This window comes from Uloborus diversus, chromosome 3 (genome assembly GCF_026930045.1).
Source record: "Uloborus diversus isolate 005 chromosome 3, Udiv.v.3.1, whole genome shotgun sequence".
NCBI classification, from domain to species: Eukaryota; Metazoa; Arthropoda; class Arachnida; order Araneae; family Uloboridae; genus Uloborus; species Uloborus diversus.
This window is the reverse complement of record NC_072733.1, coordinates 169,486,777-169,510,766: the sequence shown is the minus strand read 5'-3', so window position 1 is coordinate 169,510,766 and position 23,990 is coordinate 169,486,777. Positions and strand designations below refer to the sequence as shown.

General features: G+C 33.3%; 2 protein-coding genes across 3 annotated transcripts in view; both read right to left on the bottom strand.

The window, feature by feature from the left end:
• The window catches only part of LOC129218359 (protein spinster homolog 1-like), a 48,371-nt gene extending 45,840 nt beyond the window's left edge, over positions 1-2,531 (bottom strand). The window contains exon 1 of the mRNA XM_054852603.1: positions 2,180-2,531. Within this exon, the coding sequence (XP_054708578.1) occupies positions 2,180-2,432 (253 nt within the window). The 5' untranslated portion in view covers positions 2,433-2,531. The remainder of the gene's footprint in view (positions 1-2,179) is intronic.
• A 13,537-nt stretch (positions 2,532-16,068) lies between these two features.
• Positions 16,069-23,990, bottom strand: part of LOC129218475 (flavin-containing monooxygenase 5-like) — a 65,592-nt gene continuing 57,670 nt past the window's right edge. For both annotated transcript variants that reach the window (XM_054852756.1, XM_054852757.1), the window contains exons 3-4: positions 21,920-22,219; positions 16,069-17,296 (exon numbers count right to left, since the gene is read on the bottom strand). In XM_054852756.1, the coding sequence (XP_054708731.1) occupies positions 16,313-17,296; positions 21,920-22,219 (1,284 nt within the window). In that variant the 3' untranslated portion in view covers positions 16,069-16,312. The remainder of the gene's footprint in view (positions 17,297-21,919; positions 22,220-23,990) is intronic.

Here is a 23,990-nt window from a genome sequence, read left to right as displayed (position 1 = left end):
GCAAACTATTTTTGAATTATTTAATATGTGTCACCGACTGCTGAAAAATATTCTGCTACTGGGAACATATACAATTATTTTAGACACTTGTAAGCATACATCAAACTGTTTTAAACCATTCCTAAACTATATATAACTGTTTCCTACATAATGAACTACATTTATACTGTTTTTTTTTTAAATGATGTGTTTACAAACATATGAAGACAACGTTACACAAAGTCTTCCTTTAATTATGTGAAACTTGCTCTCCTCATCTTCACTAGCTTTAGGTGAAACAATGCTCTAAGATGCCATTATTTTTAATTAGCTTTCACATTTAGAATGAAAAAAAAAAATGAATTCAAATTAAAGAGCGATTATTACATACTGTTGCACAAGCAAGGTTTTGACTGGTACAGTGTGGGAACCAATTGAAGTGACACTAAAATAATGACAATCTCTTAACAAAGCTAATGTTTAATAGCCACTAATGAAGAAGATCTCGCATCCAAAAAATGTGTTGCGGGAGAGAAATTGGTGTTAGCGTCAAGATACCTCACTTATGGAAAATTTCCGCATTATCCATTTTGCGTAACTTAAATTTTGTTGTAGCGCAGGTCTACTGTATACAGAGGCGGATAAAAGGGGAGGGTCATGGGGTCATGTCCCCCCCCCCCTTTAAACCGTTGACAAAAGTATCCGTCCACATTGTGTTAAAAAACTTTATGAATAATAATGTGTAAACGACTTCAGTAGTCTTTGAATTTATTAATTATTTTTGATAGTAAATATGTAAAATACTACTTCTTTTTATTGTTTGTGAAATTCATTTGTATAGTTTATGATTAATTCCTGTACGATTTGGTGCTTTGTATTGACACCTAAGCAGTTTCGGAAATTTATTTGTTCCCAAAACTAAGTTCGTTCATGGGGGGGGGGGGCTCATTCTTCAGCATGACCCCCCCCCCAAAATGGTAGTCAATATCTGCCCCTAACTACACATAGAAATTTTAGACACAATTTTCACCACACTCTTTAGTTAATGAATATTTTTATTCAGAGCAGGGCTGCCGTACTAAGCACAGAAATCATCATCACCCTTTTTACCAAGATAGTTAATTTTTACAAGGTGCTTCTTTGTAACATATTTTACCCATATGCAATGTTTTATGGTCTTTTGTGTGAATGGAAATTTTTTTTTAATTCTAAAAAGTGAAATCTGAATCAAATATATGGAGACATAAAACTTTAAAGAGGAGTTTCTCATTTCGAGTTCAGCTGCAGATACAACTTTTGTGCTTAGCATGGCAGAGGAGTGATTCTGAACTCAAGTGAAATTTTCTGATGAGTGTGAAATTTTCTGAAACTATGAGGAAGCTTTGATAAATGCATCAACTTGTTTTATTTTCAGGTGTCTTCATAAAGAAGTAGTGTGTGACAAGAACTTCCTACACCATACAAAATTCTGGATCCAGTCAAAATATCATAGAGAGCCCGATTTTGAATTTAAAATGACTTCGGCAAAGAAAACATTGCCCCCCCCCTTCCACTCGACGTTTTGCATTGTAATATTGCAGATGTACTATATACTGCAATATATGGCGATAAAAACTTAAAGAGTATAACTGTCAACATAAGTAAAAAGAAAAACTTAACCATAAAATAGCATTACAAGATTATTGCAGATATATTTACACTTGGGAAACTAATTCATGCCAAATTATACAATAGTAAATCCAGCATAAAAACCGATTTTTACCGTACAGCTTGGTGGACAGCAAACAAGGGATCTGGACAAGTACAGTAAAACCCTTCTAATGCGGACACTAATGGAACAATTTTTTCCGTCCGCAATACAGGGGTGTCTGCAGGACAGGAGTTTAATGATGTTATTTGCCTTTGAATTGAGGAATTAAAAATTGTCCGCATTTAAGGGATGTGTTCGTTAGGAGGGGTTTTACTGCGCCTCACTTGCCCATCCTGGAAATCAGAGCTTGAAACCAGATATATTACAAATAAATTTTAACAGTAAGTTTAAAAAGAGGATTAAAAAAAATTCATGTCATAAAAAACTTAAATATCAGTATCATTCCGAATAGGGAAAATTAAAACAATTTTCTTTTGCTGTAAGCATACATTTATGACTAACAATTGCAGCCGAAATGCACTGGATACATTTTCTCGTACACCACTTTACCTGCAAGAGTATAACGATCCATATAATTTATAAGATTAATGAAACATAATATGGCTACAGACATATAAGCTCGTCTATAACTGCGTTCATGTCGAACGACCATACTGTCAGGATTAGATGATGGAATGTTATTCACAGTCTTGGGATCACAAATGCGAGTCGATGTATTAACTGCGGTCCTTATCACAGGAAAGCTAGTCTGAGTGACATGTCCGTGATTAAAAACATCACTACTTTCTTCTCTTAGATCCATGTTTTAAAAATTGTATAAAATCAAAAACAGTAAAATTGAGTCAAAGTCATCGCTGAAGTTGACAGAAGTTTATCAACACTATCACGACATTTGACAAGTTATGCAAATAATATATATACGGTTACAGTTAGTAAAATGGAGCTGTGAAAATGTAACTGCTTGCAAATATGTGGGGGGGGGGGAGATGTATCATTTAAAACATTTTTTTAAATATCATGTTTATTCATCAAGTATCGTCTTCTAAGCCGGAGGTCGTGTATTCTATTCCCGCCGGTGCCCTGGGCGCTATTTTCCTCTCTTGTTTTGTAAATCTTTCTTGTGCGTGTCCGGAGGCAAGGCGCGCTTGGCACGCAGTCCTCTATGTATGTGAAGCTGTTTAGCTTCTAAATAAATAAATTAGTAAATAAATACCCCAATTAAAAAAAAAACATTTGAAGGATTACTAGATTTACTACTTTTCTGCTCTGAAAAGGAAATTGCACTTAAAGGACAATGATTTACGTATGGTTAATGCCAGGAAATTGCTGCAAAAACATTTTAGCCTTTTCTCGATTCGCAACTCCAGTAAATTATAGGGGACGCTGCAGCCACTGTCTAATGGCGGATGAAAAAGGTAAAACAAACACACCCGTAACTATGTTTCTCTTTTACACACGTTGTCCGACATCAACGGACCCACACAACATAAACTGGTGGAATAGACGTTGAAAAGTCGTCGAATCTGGTCGAAACACTCGTCTATAACTGATCTAAAAACCGTTCGTAACTCGTCGGAATGTCCCCTCAGAACAGTCGAAAGTCGTCTTGTATACGTCGAAAAGACGACTACAATGGATGAAAAATGATGGAATTAGATCAATAATGGACGATATCCATATAGGTAACGTTTCCAAGAACACTTATAGATAATCTAAAAAACATCTTCTAGGTGCGCTTATTAACGCAGCACACCTTTTTTTTAATTCTGGACTCTTAATTGTAATGTTTATACGACACGACATTACATTTTCCTTAACCTTTTTAACATTCATACATTTTTGTCTAATCTGCCAGTCCAATTTTTTAGAACTTATTGCAATTACACTATTAAACTTAAAACCTTATTTTCAATTTTTCATGTGGTCAGGCTTTCCTTTTTTCCAACAGTCCATTATTTCCATATATCATTTTGAAACAGAAATCAACAAGATGAATAGGCTTTCCGAAATCAAGACGCTATAAAACAGACGCTAAAATATCAGAAGTAAAAAGCGGTGCCGCTCAACGTACGTTGAAGCACGTGCTTCAACACTAATACCATATCAATAAGTGTTGCCATACATGTCAATTAATTTATAAATATCATCATTTTTTTTTAAATGAAGTTCTAGCCCTTTAACCGTTGTTCTACGAACTAATGAACTATTTTTAATTCCCTTTTCGCAGCAATTAGTACCACCGCAATCCCAATGTTTGTGTTGATTCTACTGGACACTTCTATTCGACGTTCAGTAGACGACCCTTGTGGACGATCTAATTTATGTCTGTAAAGGATAACTAATATAGATGTCCAATTATAGACGTTTAATAGAACATCTAGAAATAACGTTTATTAGTCGTAGAATCGATATCTTTTAGATGTAGATGAGTATAGATGAGTTTTAGATGAGTTTCGACAAGAAATAGTCGTTTTATAGACGAGTGTGCTGTGTGGGGAGAATGTTGAATTGAAACTATAGCTGTCTCCGAGCTGATCCATTTTTATGAACAGAAACAGTGGTACATGAGCAGCAATTCCGGAGGTTATAAGTTAGGTATGGCCATCATCCCCAAGAGCAAGTGCGCACCCCTTCTTCATCCCCCAAATATCACGCCTCCTCAAGAGCTGTAGAGACTCTCCACTCCATTAAAAGAGAAAAATACCTCAACCCCCCTCCCCTAAAAATTTCAATGGCGCAGTCTGCGTCCATGAGCTCTCCCCCGACCCCCTTCCCCTCAGTTTTGGCACCTGCAGGTGCTTACTTCATCTTCAAAATTTATTTATTGTACTACAGCAGTGGCGTCATATGGGGGGGGGGGGGGTCAGTCCGACCTGGCGGTCACCCACGTGAAATTGAAAGTTTTTGAAAAATAGGAAGCTAATAGTAATGTATTTTTAAGGTTACAAATTTGAAAATTTCAAATAGGAAAATCCCCCCCCCCCCTTATTTTCAGTCCCACATTGAATACTATACTCAGGATTAGGTTCATATTTTCGATACACCTGTGTTTGAGATTCGTTTGAAAAAAATGAGGGGCCATCAATTTCATATACCACCTTACTTTTTTGACCTATCGACGGTCTGCACACATGCGTCTAGGGAAAGTTGTATAAAAAAACAATCATAGTTTTTATTTGTCTTTTGTACATTAGCCCACTTACAATTTCGTGACAACAAAAATATATTTGTTTCTGAAAATTGTATGAATTTCTTTTTTTTTCCTGTTTACATAGAAAATTAAAACCTTTTTTTTTTCTTTTTAGCGTTTGTATAGAAGGATGACACCACAGATTACCGCCCCGGGTTTCACACAATCTAGGTACGGGACTGGCTACAGTAACGATGTTGCGCTGTTCTCATACGTGGGAAATTGTAACTTTATTAGTTATTATATTTACATGTTATGTGTTAACTTTACATATGTGCCAGTATTAGCAATGCTTTTTTTCAAAAGTGAAGAGGCCTTGCCATATCATTTTTCAGATGAAAAAATTAAAGATTGATTGAAAGATTATTTTTTAGTTGAAGAACTGATTTATTTCACGATAATAAAACCTAAAAAGCCTAATAAATGGGCTTCGCTCGTATTATTTCATAAGGATGGAACTTTGGAATGAAAGGGGGTAGTCAACGGTGGCCATCCGTTCTAAATTTTGACTCCATATTCCGCATTTTCTAGAAGTCATTTAATCACCAATTTAAAAATTCAAAATTTTGGCCCAATTTTACGGGGGAAAAACTTTAAAGGTCCCGCCCCCAGCCCTTTTCCACTCTTTTGACCCCCCACTTTTTTTATTTCTTTTTTTTTTTTTTTTGGTCCATCAGCCACCTAATGGGAGGGTTTTGGAAGAAGGGTTTAGAAATGAAAGAAAAGAAAGCAATCATTTTGATTTTGAAAATCCCTCCCAGAAACATTTTCTGGCATCCACTGGTACGTTCTCTTTCAATAATTATTCGATTTTAAACATAATTAATGGGAATGTGGGGCAAAGGGAAATAGCGTGACAAAGTGAAATGGTGAAATATTTATTGTTTTTAGGACCACCTATCTGGTCATATTTTCAACTTTATAGTAACACATGTATGCTATCCAGTGACGAAAGAGATCACTGAAGATCAAAGCATTACGATGATACAAGCTGTTTTCAAAAAATTGATACTCGTATTGTAATATTCTGTTGCAAGTCGAAAATCATTTTTGTTATTTTTAAGTGATAATTAACATTTTAAGTATTTATTGAGACCTACTAAATTTCAGTGCATTACTCATGTATTTAATTTCAAGCTTATTTTTATTTTATTTGTTTTGTACAAATTAGTGAAGTGCAAGCGGAGCAAAGTGGATGAGGCAAAGTAAAATAGTTTATTTCATCTACTTATCCATTCATTAAATCACTTACTTGTTAATGAATTCATGAATTCACTCACTCCCTTTCATTAAGTAATTTACTTTTTTATTAATTAATTTACTTAATTTGTTGTTCATTCACTATTTTGTTCGTCCATTTATTTTTTCTGACACATTGATTAATTAATTAATTTTTTTTTACTTATTGTTTCAATGCGTATTAATTTTTTCATTCATTATCTTACTTTCTCATTGATTTTATTAAAAGTATCCTTGATGTAAAATGTTTCCTTAGAAGATATTTTATGTTTTGTTTGGCCTCATGGGGGAAAAAAAAAGTGAAAATTTTCTACTTTTTGTTTTGAAAGTGCAACGTTAGTACCAGGAATAAAAAGCAATGTTTCAATGCAAGTTTTATTGTTCTTTCTTTATGTATTGTAATCTTGAAAACAAGTTTCCAATTTGTTAATCTTGAATTGTCCAACATTCCCCTGCCTATATGATTAAGAATAAAAATTAGGTTCGCATTGAGCGCAATACGGAGTACATGACAGTACATAATAAATTGGGTAACCCACATTTGGAGAGATTTGTTTTGTCATTTTATTCTGTTGATAAGTCCTTTCGTTTACTATCCCGTCATCGATATGCTACCAATCTTTATAATGAATATATTTGTAATGTATTTATATTATCAGCAATTTTTAAAATTATTTATTTTTTAATTTTTGCAAGATGTCAGAGGTAATAAATATTTTTGCGGTTTTGTACAATAATAAAGTAAAATAAGAAAATAACAATGCAAGTTTCGTTTATAAAAAATTAATTTAATGTCAAAATTTTTTACTTATCACATAACTTAATTAGTTTGCATAATTAAGCAAAATTCAAATATTGGTAAAGTTTATATCAACTATCTTCTAATCTGAAAACATTATTATCATTTGACACATGTAATGTTGTTGACTCGTGCCAGCTAGGCTGCAATTTGGGGTGCGCTGCTGTACTTTTCCAACTGTACCACAATCTGGTGTGAAGTCCAACGTCTACAGTACTCACATACCATAAGGACCCGTTTATAGGGTAGGCAACCATTCACAGCATAACAACACATTCACACAAGGAAAAGACAAGGACGGGAAAGAGACAGTACATCCATGCCCTATCCGCGATTCGAACCCGGGACCTCACCATCGCAGTCAGACTCCTCTGACCACTATACAGGGCGGCGGAATGCCAACATGGTATAGGATTTTTAATAACGTAATCAAACGAAAATAATTTCAGTATTGTTTATACAGTAAAATGTCCCAAATTCGGACATCTGAACGTCGGAAAATTCCAATATTCGGAAATATAAAAGTCCGGAGCACCACCGCCAAGTAAAGTTTATACCCATTATGTTACCCCATTATGTTTGAAATTGCTACTGGTGTGAGTCCTTGTGCCATCTATTTCTAATGCTTATGTTGAAAGAAACTGATTCACAAAATGTGCTATTGTGTGGCTCTGATAAGTTCAAGTATGACCTTGACACTGTTTACATTTTTAGGGAAATCAAGGAAAATGTACGTGTTATAGCGGGGGAATAAAGGGGGAAATATCATATACAAACTAGAACCATGGAAAGTACCCGAAGCAAGAGGGAAGACCAGATCCCTCTTCACAAAAGACTCTTTCTGTCTTGCAGCAGGAAAGGCTCTGAAAACATGTAGCCTTACCCGAGAGTCTTAAAAAAAGAACAAAAAAGAAACGAACCTGCTAAAATGAGACAGTTCGGTCAAGAAAGAATCCAATCGACCAAATAAATTATTACTAAGTCTTTATTCAAATTCAAATGATTTATTTTTGTTATCCTTAATAAAATTTTAATTTTTTTATACTTTTGATTTATTTATCATTCAAAAATGAAACAGTTTACTTTGTTTCACAAGTTTAGATAACCGAAATCAAAATTAATTATCCTTTTAAATTATAGCTGTTGTCCACAGGTTTTGGTAAAATGGGTTTCGCTTAACTTATTTTAATGTTTTCCTTATACTTTATTTATTTAGATTTTTTCCGCTTTTAGAGCTTTTGCAGTGATGCAAAATCTTATTAACTGCTTTTCTTTGCTCCCCCTTGTTTTTAATATATAACGGCGCTCAGTCGGTGGATTTTCGAGATGCAAAAAATCGTCAGGGCGCGTGTCGTGTGATTAGGCTGCATGTAAGAAACCCATGGGTATTCGTTTGGCATTTGAATGCCCACGACAAAATTAAATCCTTAGTGCAGTTTCGCTCTAGTACCATCTAGTGGAGACTGGGGATCAAAATTATCTGAGCCATTTACATCCACGCCGTCATTGGCACGCGAAAGACTGGATGCCTTATCGGGGAATCGCACTACTTCAATGGCTTCGCAGATGTAAAGTAATTTATTGAACAAAATCAATTAGTTAATTTTTCAAAATCATTGAAGTTCTTGAAAGCATGTTAACTTTTTAATGTCAAACATTAGTGTTGAATTTCAGACAAGTTTTTACATAAAAATCAAGTTTGTGTGATTATTTTTTGAGCAGATATTTTAGTAATAGGGTCATGTGACTAGCCGAGACGTTCAAAAAAAAAACTGTTTAGCCCTTAAACTGTTCAAAGTCGGAGTGAAATCAATAAGTAAACTTTTTGATTGCTTAAAAACGTATTTCTTTTTCCTATTTTATGCATTTATTTTCTTTCTGTTACGATCATATTTTGTATTGAAATAGATACTTTTACGGAAGAAAAGGAAGCATGTTAAATAATATACGATTGAAGACTTAAGCTAACTAATGGTTCAAAATATTAGATCACGAGTAAGTGGGCTCACTTAAGTGCTAAACTTATTACTATAACATTTATATTATTGCAATGGACTGCAGTTATCTCTTTTGAAGTGTTAATATTTACGTGTTCACGCGTGATTTTTTCTTTTTTTTTTAATCGTAAAAATTACTGTTTTAATTTTTCGATGCATATTTTACATCTTTATTACATGTTATATTTTACGCCATTATTCGACATTTTGAACTGTATTATTTTGGTTAGTAGTTAAAAGCTCATAGAATTTAAATTTAATGATCACCATGTGTGATTTATTACTTCGAATTTTTTTGTGTGTCTAAGAGATCCAATTTTAAAATTTTCAGCGAAATCATAATTTTTATTCATTCCAAAAACTTCGAGGCATCGGAAGTATGGAAATTTATACTGACATGTCAGTAGAGAAACCGTCCTCTACGAATTTTGATACCATAAAAAATCAACATGTATTAAAAATTGAATCATAATTGAAAAAAAAAGAACGTAATTTGAATTTAGATTAATATTTTTATTTTGATGTACATATGTTTGCTTACCAAAACATCAGAGAGAGATCACAGATTTAATAATTTCTTCTAAAAAAAGACCCCTATTACATTGCGAAACCTACGGTATCCATTTTCCATCGAGGTTACAAAATTCCTATATAGTGACCCATTTATGGAACTTTCTAGAAAACTTCCGACCTTTAGGGGTACAATGTTAAATATACTGACCTTTTCCTGAAGAAGAAGGTTCAACTTCCTCAAGCATATTTTAATCCAATAGGTTGAGAAAAAAAGGAGGAAGAGGGGAGCGTGATGCTTCCTATAAAATTAACTTGAACCGCAAGGATTAAAATGTTCATAAAATAAAATACTTTTGTGAAAGTTAGTTATCGAAATCGGTAGTGCGTTTCAACTGTTTTGCACTCACAATCTGGTGTATTACATTATTTATTTATAATAATAATAGTAATGATAATTATGATTATTATTATTATTTAAAGGGCAAAGTTTCAATGCACGGGAACATTTCTTTGATTTTTTACATGGATGGTAGAAATTGCAATGTGCACTTTAATGACATTTATTCTTTGTATGTATCATATATATCGTTTAATAGAATTCCTGCACATTTTACATTGAGATGTTATAGTTGACTAGGTTCGCTGACGCAATCATGTCCGATCATTGAACTAAAAGAAAGGTTTCCTAGTTTTATCTTATTTAAGCGAAACGGTGTTCTTCATGTTCATAACTTTCTTCCCAAATATTCTACGCCCAGAATATTATGTAAAATCAGGTGATGGAGTAAGCTATCAGTCATTTGCTACAGCAGCGCTCAAATAATGTCGGAGTCCGGGGGGGGGGGGGAGTTGTGGTCATAAATGACGTAAAGAGCTATATATTCAAAATAAATGAAAGAATGAAGGTGTTTTTTTTAATTTTAGATTTTAGCAATTAGGAACTACTTGTATGTTCTGAATTCAAAATTTTGAAACTGGCAGTTTTTGAGCAATCACGATTGTTTATTGTTTTCATTTGACTGTTTTTGGCGTCCTATCATTTTATTTTCCCACTGCCACCCTCCGCACCATCACCGTTGACCGGCTCCTCACGATGCTGCTCCTATAGCGAAAGTCGTCTCCAGGTTGCATCCATGTCCTACACACAACACACACGCGCATACATACACAACTACACACATACATACACATACACACATACATACATATACACACATACACCTATACACACATACACAAACACATGCACACACGCATACATACAGACACCTACACATACACACACAAAAAACATACACACATTCATGCCTGCACACAGACACAAACACATATGCCTACACACATACACATACCCCCCCCACACACACATTCATACACACAACTACCCACGCACTCATGCCAGCACACAGACACAAACACACATGCCTATACACACATACACATACCCCCTACACACATACATATACTCCCTACACACAAACACACATACCCCTCACGCACAAACACACGCACACACACACACCCTCGTGATTGCGAAAAACATAATTTGAATACAAGAGGTCAAAATTCAAATTAATTTTTGAGCAATCACGATTGATTATTTATTTATTTATTTATTTATTTATTTGTGAAAAAATTCGCTTTGTGTGCACATGAAACATTTTAAAATCTGAACCCTCTCTTTTAACTTCTTTGTAAAATTTTGTTTATTAAAATTTTTAGCAGATTGGTTGTGCAGGCAGCTTCCCGGATGTCTTTAGAACACGTCTGCATGAACAGCTAAGCTGGACTCCTTTTATCTATTTTTTTAGGACAACTTAAGTACAAGATAGGGTAAAGTGGTCATAGGTTAGGCTTAAAAATATATCTTTCATCTAAAACCATTTAATCTTTACTTATAAGGCATATATCAGTTACATATTCGGTTTACTAACCATTTACTGTTTTTAAGATAAATTGAATTAAATACAACCGAATTTAAATTTTATATAGCATATTATAAAATTTAAACTAGTATATTATATAATTATTTATATTAAATAAAAATTAAATATAGATCGAATTAAAGCAAGATTGTAATCTATAATATTTTTTAAAAAATCATTAAAAAATTTCTGAAACTACAGCTTTCAATTTATTTTAGTAGAATAATTTATGCCACTCCCTTTCCCCTCTCCAAAAAATAAATAAATAAATAAATAAATAAAAATAAAATCATGTGTTGATTATCAGTAAAATGTAGAAACTTAGAACTAGAAGTATTTCGCATACATTAAATAAATAGATAAAACTTGATAATTTTTTCCCTTTTTTTAAATTAAGTATTTTTTTTTTTTTTCAGAATTCTATTTGAGTGTAATATTTTCTTATTGTTTAATTTAGGTAGTTGAGAAATTATTCAGACGCTATCTTTAAAATATTTCCAAAGAAATAAAACACTGTAAATTATCACACCTTTCGTGATGATATTGCCGAAATCCAGGAGTGAAATATGATTAAAATGCTTGGTAAACCAACTTTTGACTATAGTTGACCATCAAAATCTATTTAAATAAAGAGTTGAGTATTTATAAAATGACGGGTACTTATGATGGTTTCAGATCAATTTTTTTTTACTATGACCACTTTACCCCAACCCAAGTCATTAACACACATGAAAAAGAAAATGCCATTAAGTTATTTAAATCAATTTTTTTTTCCGAACATTCATTGTAGCGTGTTCTTTATTAATGTAATGTAAAATAACTACAAACAAATTTGAAGTTTTAAAAGAAATTTCTGTCTATTATTTACCTAAAGTGAAAAACCTGTATTTGATGTCCATTTACCCCAACAGACCCTATCTAATGTAGAGTATCCCTTTTTCATAAACCAAGCTTCATCTTCGCCTCTTTTTTAAGAACGGAATTTTTTTTTCTTAATTTCGCAAGTGAACTTTATTATTTCTCTATTTTAAAAGAGAAAACGTATTTTCTTGTTTTTTCAAATAAAGTCTCGAATAGATTTTAAAAGAGGGAACAGTAAATTTCTCCTATAATTTAATTAAAAGAGAGGATATGTTTTACAAATCCTCTAATTTTAATTAAATTCGCTTTCTCGTACCTTTTAGAGCAAAAAAAAAAAAACTTTTTAAATAAAATTATTGGAAAATAAGGGATGAAGATGACTGAAAGTAGAAAAGTACAAATATGAAGTGTCACTTTTTGTACCTGTTATTTCGGATAGCAGCATAGTATCAATAACTGCATACTGCATATATGTAAACAGTTTTGTCATATAGCACCATTTCCATGCACTGAAGATACGAGTCGCTGTTGCTCTGAAACATCTGCGTGTGATTTTTAGGGTCAATTTACCAGTTATCCCAATCTATTATCAGCGAAAAGGTTACAATATTTTATGTATACTGAAGAATAAATATATCGTCACCTCAGAGCAACATTAAGACACCTAAAAGCACTCCAGTTATTGTTAAAATATAGCTGAGCTTTTGAGATGTCTTACTGTTGCTGTGAGGTCACGATATCGAAGTTTTATTATTTTCTATGAATATTTTAAAAGCAAAACTAAATTTTACAAAATGATGAATTCCTTGTTAATAGCATCTTGCTGCATATAGGAGGGGATAACGAGTTAACGAAAATGTTGACTGAAGAAAAAAAAGCATTATATATCTCCGAACGAAGATGGATAATGAAATTTCAGTCTCTTCTTAAAACGAGAAGCAAGAAAACGTAAATAATGTTGAACACGTGACACGAATACCCTCGTGATTTACACTGTAGGTAATTTGAGGTAAGAGCTCAATTTCAAGCTTTTTTTTTTACTTGCTCATCGAGTTCATTTCCGCACGACACTTTTCTTTTTTTCTTGGTTCTACTGAGAAAGTAAAAGGAAGCAAATCGGGACTTCCAACCAAAGCGTTTTTCTTTCCTTCTGAATTTCATACCCTCATAACATATTTTCTCAATTAATATCCGATGTTGGGTTTGTAGGTTTATTTACAGCCTCTGGCTACTTTCTATCATTTGGATTATTTTGCACTTGCATGTGTCCACTACGGTTTTTGAACTGTTGACATCGCTCTGACACAGCTTTAATCATTTTTAACCTCTAGTAGAACAGATCAGATCTATCATTTGTTGTTGGTTTTTCTTATTGTTGTAAAGCTATACAATGCGCTCAGTAATTACATTGAGTTTTTTAAGATTATTAACCTATTGAGAGAAACAGACAATGTCTGTTTTTTCTTTTGCCCTTATTGTGGCTTGTCGAGCTAAAACCATTTCACTTGTTTCTGTCTCGTGGTCTGGATTCTGTAATTTAAAACAGAAAATCGTGTACGAAAAAACTGAACGATAATTTTCATTTAACAAAACATCTTATACAATCTTATTTCTTTTATACAATGCAATTATTCTCTTTCATAAGTAGTCTTTTATTTTTAGATTTTTATTTCTTGAAAGATTTACAATTTTGACTCATTTTCATACTGGACTTACTAATATGCATATCCATGTCTAGGACAATGAAGTTACTGTGAAAATCTATTAATTTCTTTTTTTTTTTCACAAACGATATTGAAAACTTTTGTTACATTTAAGTCTCCATAGCATCCTGCTAAGTTATTATCTTGTTAGGAACAATTCAAAAATATATTTTCCTAAAATCGCGGAGATGCTTTTGTTTGTAATTCACTTCTGAGCTAAATCAAAGTGAATCAAAATAGTTCGTCTCAAAATGCGAACTGGTACGTGAAAACTCAGTAAGTAATCCTACTTCTTTCGCACACAACAATTTCTGCTTTCTCTTTCTTTTGTTTCCTGTCGTTCTTTTTTTTTTTTTTTTTGCCTCTATATTTTTATATTTAAAACAGCAAGTGACACGCTTATACAAATTTTGAACTTTTGTTCAACTAAAATGAATCAAATGTGCGTTGCACTTTCAATATTTTTATAATTTCAAAAATTCCTTAATCAGGAAAAAATCTATGAAAGCTATGCTGAGGCTCATAAGAGAAACAAGAAAAAGTACTCAACTAGTACAAAAACAATTTCTTTTATTTTTTCTTGGTCATAAACCCAGGAACTCAAACTTTTCCAAGTCGAAGCAACCTTTCTCAGTTATCTAACTCTCTCTCTCTCTCTCTCTCTCTCTCTCTCTCTCTCTCTCTCTATATATATATATATATATATATATATATATATATATATATATATATATATATATATATATATATATATATATATATATATATACATACATACATACATACATATATACAGGGTGATTCTGAATTGTTTTTGTGAATCAAGAAGAGTTTTAGTTTTCACTCGAACGACCAAAAATTATTCAACCCATATGGTCGCATTCCATTCTTGAAGGCAGAAAAGAGGGGAATAGAAACGGATCCAGCGAGATGAAGTAATCCAAGTAATCGCTTCTGGTGTCATTTTGTACCTACCTACGTAGCATATCTTTAAAGACTGTCGACTGCCGCATGCAAATTTCCATTGAGAAGAAGCAGCATTTTCATCTTATTTAGTACTGGAGAGGGTGTGCCGGTCATTCCTTCACCGGTGTCACATGCGCAACGACGGTAGTCGGTATTTTGAGCACTTGCTTTGAGTTTTCACTGAGTAATAAATCTGATTGTGCATTTCTTGGTTGGTTTCGTTCATTTGCTTTCTTTGCACTGTTGTAAGTTCATGTTGGAATTCTAATATTCCTCTTTCCTGCCTCACAGAGTGGAATACGACCCAATGTTTGTATGTAACTATTGGTCATCTGGATGGATAATATCAACCCTCTTAATTTGTAGAAACAATTTTGAATCACACTGTATGTACAAAGAGAGAGATAAGCATCACTTTGCATACATGTAAGGTTTTCGGAAGAAAAATCAGAAAGTACGTAGTAGGAATAGAAGGAACCTCTATTGTTTACTTATTGAAATAACGCTTTTTAAATGTTCTGAATATGAAAAAATGGCCCCACTCACTTTTGTATTTTTTTATGACTAAAATATCTGATGAGTAATGATGACACGTCATTGTTTCATTAAGAACAAAGAGTTAATTCCATGAACATTTCGCGGCATCCCTCACCTCTCCTCGTGGTACCCCAGGATGCCGCAACACCACCATCGGAAATCCCTGTTTCGAACATTTTATTTTATTTACTTATTTATTTTTGTTCACTATCGAAACTTAAAGACTTTCTGATGCTTTATGCATATTATTTGGGGTCTCCGTGGTTCTATTGTAGAAGCTTTTCTTCACTTGTCGGAGGCTGCGGGTTCGATTCCCGCCGAAGCCCTGGGTGTTATATCCTCTCTATGTGCTGTAAATCTTTCTTGAGTTGTCTTATCTGTTAATGAAGAAGTTCAACCTTTCGAGGCAATGGCAATAATCCTTCCGTAGTAGTTTATTATGGACACGCCAACAACAACATACGTATTAGTTTTTAACGACAACTTGATTTGCTTTCAGAGCACTTTTCGGAGCACTTTTTTTTACTTAAGCTTTTATTTCGCTCTATATCAGAAAATCTTTGTTTTAATGACTATTCTTGAATACTCTGTGTGACAAAATAAATCATTTTATTGAAAAATATAAAGTAATAAAGTAAAATAACATACTATTCAATCCAAAAAAAGTCCTTTTAAAATGAAAATATGTATTATTTATTTAATGCGATGAATAACATACAGGAGAAAAAAGAAGCAAATTGCGACAGATACATGTTGGTGCATTTATTTACAATGAATAACAGTATACAAGACATTTAAAGCAAAACAAGTTTGGACAGATAAAAATAAAAGCTATCAAAAATTCGGAAAGCATGAGCTTTCTGTAAAGTTTTGGTGGTTATAACTGCTCATAAGTAGTTGTAAACTACAGGAAGCCTATAAAACACAATATTATAGTTCAAGGATACAATGTTCATGCGAAAGCATGAACCAGAAAAAGAGCGAAACACAGAATGAAAAACGAAATTATCCAAATCATCAAATATTTTCCCATGTGATCACTTACAAGTTTCCCATTACGAGTGTTTAGCGGCTTCATAATTCTCTCATTCGTAGTTATAATTGTACGTCTTGCTTCAGGCCAAGCATGTGGACCTTCTAAGCGGTACTGATACGGAGTGCAAGGGCCCATAAAGCAATGATAAAATAGCAGAGGATCTGTTAGAGCCATCTTCTTCAGATTTGGTCTGGCTCCAAACTGTGAAGCGATTTCATCCATGTAAGCAATATAATCTACTTGCACTGTATGCCTGGGAGTACCAACATAACGTTCAGCTAATTCCTTCTTCTTTTTTTGGACGTCCGCCAAAACTAAATCAGGTGATGGAAACTTAACCTTGCCATTGAGAAGCTGGGCATACCATCGAGATTGTATCTCGAATATCGGAAATAAGGATCCAAATGGTTGTATTAAACCAATAATTGCCAAAGAAGAATGTTTAAGGCCAGGAGGAAAAACAAATTTGTATAAATCAGCTTTGTTGTTTGTTGTATCCAATATTTTATCGCTCAAAAACGGATATTTGATTTTGTATCCAGTTGCCAAAACAATTGAATCGATTTTGGTTACGTTTTCTTCTCCTTTAAATATCACACCTTTCTCTGTAAAATGATCAACATCTCCTTTAACAATGACTGTTCCGGCAAGTATCTTATTCGGAAGATGATCATTGATAGCAAGATGCTGAGCATTGTATCGATGTTTTGGTTTCAAATTATATATCTCATGGTTGAACTTGCTATCCAGGTACCGTTCAATATAAGAATTGGCTATGTTCCACCCACAAATATCTTTCACGAAATCAAAAAATCTTGTTAGAAATTGAGTATCAGCAGGAAGTCCATACTTCCCCAGTCTGAACATAATCCAAGTTCCTCGTCTGGTACTAAGATACACCTGGAATAAAAGACAAAATTAATAACTCTCGTACGTCATTTAGGAGAAAACGCTAACAGCATCAATCGATAGTTATGGAGTTATGTATTGAAATTTTTATTTTGGAGAAGCTTTACTTATGATTATATTGTTACTATTTTTGTAGAAAGTACAAGCGATTTTTTGCGAAAAGCTCTTCATTTCAGTCGTCTTAAGGACTGAAGAATCCGGAGTTTAGTGCTCAAAGACATAATGACTCATCGAGTACACGTGGGGAATGTGCTCCTTACATACATGTGGAGCTGAAGGTTGTTTAGTAATTTACCTTGCATTGAGGAGATAGGAGAAAATTCACCTCATCTTCAGTGAAGATGTCCTACACAAGAGACGTCATCAGTTTCGTGGCTTTGAATAGGCGATTGCCTGATAGGTAACGTGTATCTAAATTTTGTAAGAACGTGGTTCAAAATTACGGTTGCTAAACTGCTGGCTAACCGATTTCGGTTTGTATTTCGTATTGGCGAAAATCCTGCACTTCTCAAGATTTTCAAAGCAAGATGCCCTCGCAAACGTTCCAGCAACGGAACGTTTAGTTTTTGCATTATAGCAGCCCGCAAGAATACGGTTTACTTTCACAGGCGAGTGATTGCATGAAAGTTCAAAATATGCACTCTCATTTTCATGAATATTATTTATTTTGATCGACATTGTGATAAGAAACAGAATGTAACCATTCACTTCAAGCTGAACAATTTTATCCTTTCCGCAAAAACTTTATATAAAAAAAAACATACCATCTATTACAGAAATATTCAAGTTAAATTGTTATTTTCTGCGAAATTTTCCTTCATTTTCACATGGTTTGAAAAAGAAAAATATTTTCATGAATATATATATATATATATATATATATATATATATATATTTTTTTTTTTTTTCCAAATTTTTTTTTATTTAAAATAAAAATAGGAAAACTTAATCTAGTACATCCCTAAAACTATGCATAATTCACATGACTTAGCATCAGATGTTCTTAACAAAAGGTACGAATGATGTAAAAATCTTAAGGAAATGTATTCAAAAAATACAAATTATTTCAAAAGTAAACAAAAATCTTTAAACTTATTTTAGAAAGAATCTGCCGCTTTTCACCTTAACTAGACATAATGAAATTAAAAAATACCCTTTCCATACATTGATAACCAAACCACAAAATTTGATATACAGGGTGTTCCGTTTAAACATGCAAGACCTCTATTTTCGAAAGCGTTAGTCTTAGATGCATACTTCCAATTGCAAAAATGTTCAAAATCAGATGCAGAATTAAGATATTGAAAATTTGAAGTGAAAATAAAAATTAGTATAAAAATACAAGATTTAACTTTTTACACGGGCCCCAGGTCCTCTAACTTATGTTAAGGAAATAATCTCTATTGAAAAACAATTCCAACACAAAAAGTTTGACATTAGTTCGACTAATATTCACCGAGATATGAAACGCAGCGTTTTGTGACTTACACCACTTTACACTCGCCGTCCACAACATCTTTTAGGGGAAATATAGCAGTTAATAAGTGTTTAAAATTAGATGTGTGCAGAGTGTGGTTTTTCAAATTGTTTGTGCAGAGTGTGGTTTTTCAAATTGTTTGTGGTTTTACAGCGTGTTTTGCGTATCAAGGCATAACATGTGCATGAATTTTTGAATAGCAATATAAAATATGAATACCTTGTTTTTTTTTTTTTTTTTTTTTTTTTTTAATTTTCCCAACCTGTCATTCTTCTGAATAGGCAATAAGTTCCAATCTCATCTTCTGTATGGTTCCTTAAAATTTTGAAATGGAATATCTCCTTCAGTTTTGGCCGTACAAATGTCAAGTTTTTTTTATGTCAGTAATAGTTTTCAATGGAGATTATTTCCCTAAATATAAGTTAGGGGACCTAGGGCCCGTATAAAAAGTTAAAGTTTGTGTTTTTTGACTGAGTTTTACTTTTGCTTCAAACTTTCAATATCTTAACTCCGCATCTGATTTTGAATATTTTTGCAATTGAAAGTATGTATCTAGGACTAACGGTTGCGAAAATAAAGGTCTTGTAGGTTAAAATGAAACATGTTTTAGTTCCGGGCGTAATTTACAGTCATGCCTAACAGAAATTAGTTCTTATCATCGATGGGATTTACATTTTTTGAGTCTTTTATTGACACTTATAAACTTCATTAAAATAAACGTACTTTGTTTCGCTTTTTCAATTGGAAACTCATGGTAATATGTCTCATAATTAATCATCGAAGACAGTAATTTTGAAAGAAATGTTCAAAAATTGTAAATTGATAAACTGCTGAACTGCAGGCTTTTTGTTGTTAGTTAAATTTTAGTATTATGAACAATTTTCCGATCTACTTTAAATAGCGATAAATAGAATTGCGTAAAATTGCGCCACCTAACGATTTATTTAAGAAATTATTGCAAAATAATTTACTATAATCTGATAATTCTGCTTGCAAATACAATTTTGCTTTTAGAAATGTATTTGCTTTGATATAGTGAAATGTCAAGCTAAAGTAAATAGAGAAGTAGTGCAACGTTTATTTTGACAAGCTTTCGTACAGGGTGTCCTGAAATAGACTGACTGTTTTCAAGTATTTATAACAGGAAAACGGAAAATGATAGAAAATAATTCCTGCAGAAAATTTATATGGTGGGCTGTAAATTTTTTCTACCCACAGTTGCAAATTTTGTTCAAAATTTTCATCAAGGAAATACAGAAAATTATATCATACCTTTTCTAAAAATGTTTTTAATGAACAAACGTAACTATATTTTCAAAATGTATAACGTCGACTACAATCACATGTCGTAATCGGAGAAAAATTCAGAGAAATTTAAATTCTTCTTTTTTGATTTACGGGCTTACTGTGAATTGAAAAAAAAATTGAACTAAACTTTTTTTGGAACTCGTGGGGAAAATTTATGGCCCATCACATGAATTTTCTGCAAGAATTTGTTTTTAATCATTAACCATTTTCCTGTTATATATTTTTTGAAAACAGTCAGTTTATTTCAGGACACCCCAACAGGACATAGAGCAAGGAGTAAACTCTTTCTCTCTTACTGGCTCCATAAAATTTTGTCCACAAGTGGGAATCGTTTCGAGCGAGAAAAAAAAAATCATGTGTTTACCAACTGAGAAAACTCAACAGCTTACTAAAAAAAATATTTGTGCTGTTTTTGTGTGTTTGTGTAAACACGCACGTGTTTCATTACTATTAGGATTTAAGAGTTAGAAAAAGAATTGAACTTCCGGAAGCTTAGCAGCAGTCACTAAGCTTTCATCAAGACCGCTGCTCAACATTCAGACGTTCAATTTTTTTTTTTTTTTTTTTTTTTTTTTTGCGTTGAATAATAAGGTCTTGTGAAATACATGTACAGTCAACTCCCGATTAACCATGGAATAGGAGGGCACAGCAACCGCGGATAAGCCGCAAAATAGGTAAAAAACATTTCAAGTTTATGCAATTGCTTTTAAAAGTTAATAACACTTACATACTTTTAAAATTAACGATAACAGTGTATGTGAAAAACGTATGCAAAAACTAAAAAAGGATTCTTCATTATTGCAAAAGAATTACACACATGCGCGAGCAAATAGTGCAAACACATCAAGCTAGGTCACACCAAAAACGTATAGGAGATCGGATTTTCTTCCAACAAAACTGGTCTTATTACTCGTTTACGCTCGTAAGTGGCGTAGATCTAAAAATTCAATAAGTATTGTTCATGTAAAGTAGTAAGTAGTGCATAACTAAAAGTTTCAACTAGTTGTGTAGATTTAACAATCAGTTATTGGTGGGGATCTAAAAATACGGTTTCGGTGACTTTGGAATACTTGATATCATTGCAAGGGAAGGGGAAGAAATAAATAGGAATGTCTAAGAATATATTTTTCACTTGTTACGTAAAAATGGGGTTCATTTATCAACATTCAGTTAATTGTCGCCATTATTATTATTATTATCATTATTATTTTAATTTAAGTGTGAAAGGTCGTGGGTAATCCCCCCGCGGATAATCGGGAGTTTACTGTTTCGTATATTTTGCGTAGTAATATTACATACTTGCAATATACTCGTACTTAACAATTCGTGCCGTTCAACACTGGTTTTATTTTCATGAATTTTAGCAGTTAACTGCTGTAACAATCGTGATTATTGTTACTGATAACTCCAATAATGTAACTCCATTTTTAAGCACTATGGGATTCGTTTTCGATATGCTTCAGAATTACATGATACCTAATTTCTTTAGTTCAACAACACTTCTGTCATAATTTTCGATTCGAAGGTTGACTACGATGTGAAAATATTTCGGAGCATTTGAAAATTTAATAATATTTGATTTCGTCAAAAATGTGACTTACAATAAAAAAAAACCTATTCGTATAAAGGAGGAAAAGAAAAAACTAAAGCTTAAATAAATGCAGAAAGAAAACTAATTCAAAGACGGACGAGGTATTTTTTATTGTGCTGACTTTCTTAAACTGATTTTATTTATACCTCTCTTTAAATTGAATTATCGTACCCAAATAATTTTATTTTAAATATGATTTTAACAATTTGCGAACTTAACCATAACATATAATACTTACCTGTTTTGCAACATTGCTAATATCCACAGAGGCATCTAGTCCGGAATTTCCCACTCCAATTATAAGGACTTTTTGATCCTTGAATGCATCAGGCACACGTATGGAATGTGTGTGCACAATTTTCCCTTTGAAGTCTTCTTGTCCCTTGAATTTTGGTACATGTGGGTATCCATGATGTCCCGTGCACACCATTACGCCATCAAAGGTTTCTACAGTGGTACTTTTATCGTTTGTATTTTGTGCAGTAACAACTAATCTACCCGTGGCATCGTAGTCTGGAGCTTGAACTACTTTTATGACCTATAAAAATGCAATCTATTAGAAATATACTAACTATAAAATAAGACATAAATTTTGATATACACGTGTATGATATATAATATAATATCAGATGCAAAAGTACCGTTGTGCTTAATTAAACATGACTGGAAGCATTTTAAACTCTCTGCTACCCATAACTTCGTTCTTTTAACAGAAAACTGCTTTCGTGTTATTTTGAGCATATTGACGGCACAAATTCCCGAAAGCACGAAAAATCGCAGCGCAACTTGCGTAGTTACTCGAGGCAGTGGCATTGAACAGTGAATATTGTCCGTTTTTCAGGAGAAGGCACTTCGCCCCGCCTCCTCGAAAGCAGAGTTTCATTTTACGCGGGGGTGATCGGTAGGCAACCTCGCGCTTCCAAATCAGACAACCATACAGCCTCAACTTGGGCATGCATTTTAATGTGCAAAAATGTCTTAGTGTCCTTTGCATCACTTGTCTGTAGTCATTTTAGTTATATTTACATTTTAAAAACTACTGCTTTTACTACAAAATGCTATGATCCGAATATACCTTCTGCCGAAAACAGCGAAATAGAATCATCGGATACCACGTGACGAAGGAGGAGTCAAGTGCCTTCTCTTCGAAAACGGACAATACACGGTATTAAACTGAAGCTCCACCTTGTTTGGTATGTTCTGTTTCACTAAGATTAGTACTTGTAATCGGTGACTTCGCCCCCTGCTCACTTCGCTCGCCTACCCTCCAATTGATGATTTTAATGGTATTTTTTATCAATTAATATCTCTGGCGTTTTAAGGTTTAGAAGTGTGAAACTGGGCGAAAACCCTTTCCCTGGATATTCAGTATCCGACGGTACCAGTATTGACTTGGTAGACATCGACAGTTCGGAGGAGATAGGGTTACAGACACACATACACAGACACCGACGCGCGCAGGTTTTAATAGCATAGACACACATTGATTCTTTCCTTTTTCTTTAAGAACTTTTTCAAAACAAGAATCATGTTTGTTTCGTATTGTTTTCTTCTTTTACAAACTTATTACTCTCACCGTTTAGCGATTGCTCCCATTACGATGTAGATTTCGTGAACTTTTCATATACTTAGCACGACTGTATCTGTATACGAAGCGAGTGTATTTGAAGACAATTACGAATGAGAATGCAGTAATATAATATCCGTAATATGGCTTGAAGTTGCTCTGCTTTGACAGCGAGAAGAAGAAACTTCCTTTCATTTTCAGACAAAAAATTAATTTTTAGATATTGCATGAAATGTCTGGTTATTTCACAGAAGTGGCATGCAAATATAGGGGAGATTTATTTAAAATGGGTGCAGCGGCTTAAATGGAGGCATACGGTTTTTCATTGATCATGGCTGGCACTGTCTGTGCAATATTTGGACACATTTCTTATCGTTTGTACACCAAGTAGAATTCGATCGTTGACATGATTGACGGTTTTTATTGATCATGGCTGGCACTGTCAGTGCAATGCTTGTGCACATTTCTTATTGTCTGTACACCAAGTAGAATTCGAACTTTTGATACACTTCTTCAAGATAAAATATCAAATTATCACAGTCCTGTCAAAACAGGCACCATTTTTTACAAAATTCTGCAAATTGGATTAAATGGGGACCCACTGCTCAAATGGGGACATAGTTGGCAGTCAAAAAACGGGTCGTTCGTGTTTTGCACGCCGTGGAGTATAACCGATAAACTTTACTTCAGTTTTATGAAAAATATATTTTGTGAATTTCTTTAAGTACTGTTTTAGTTGTGT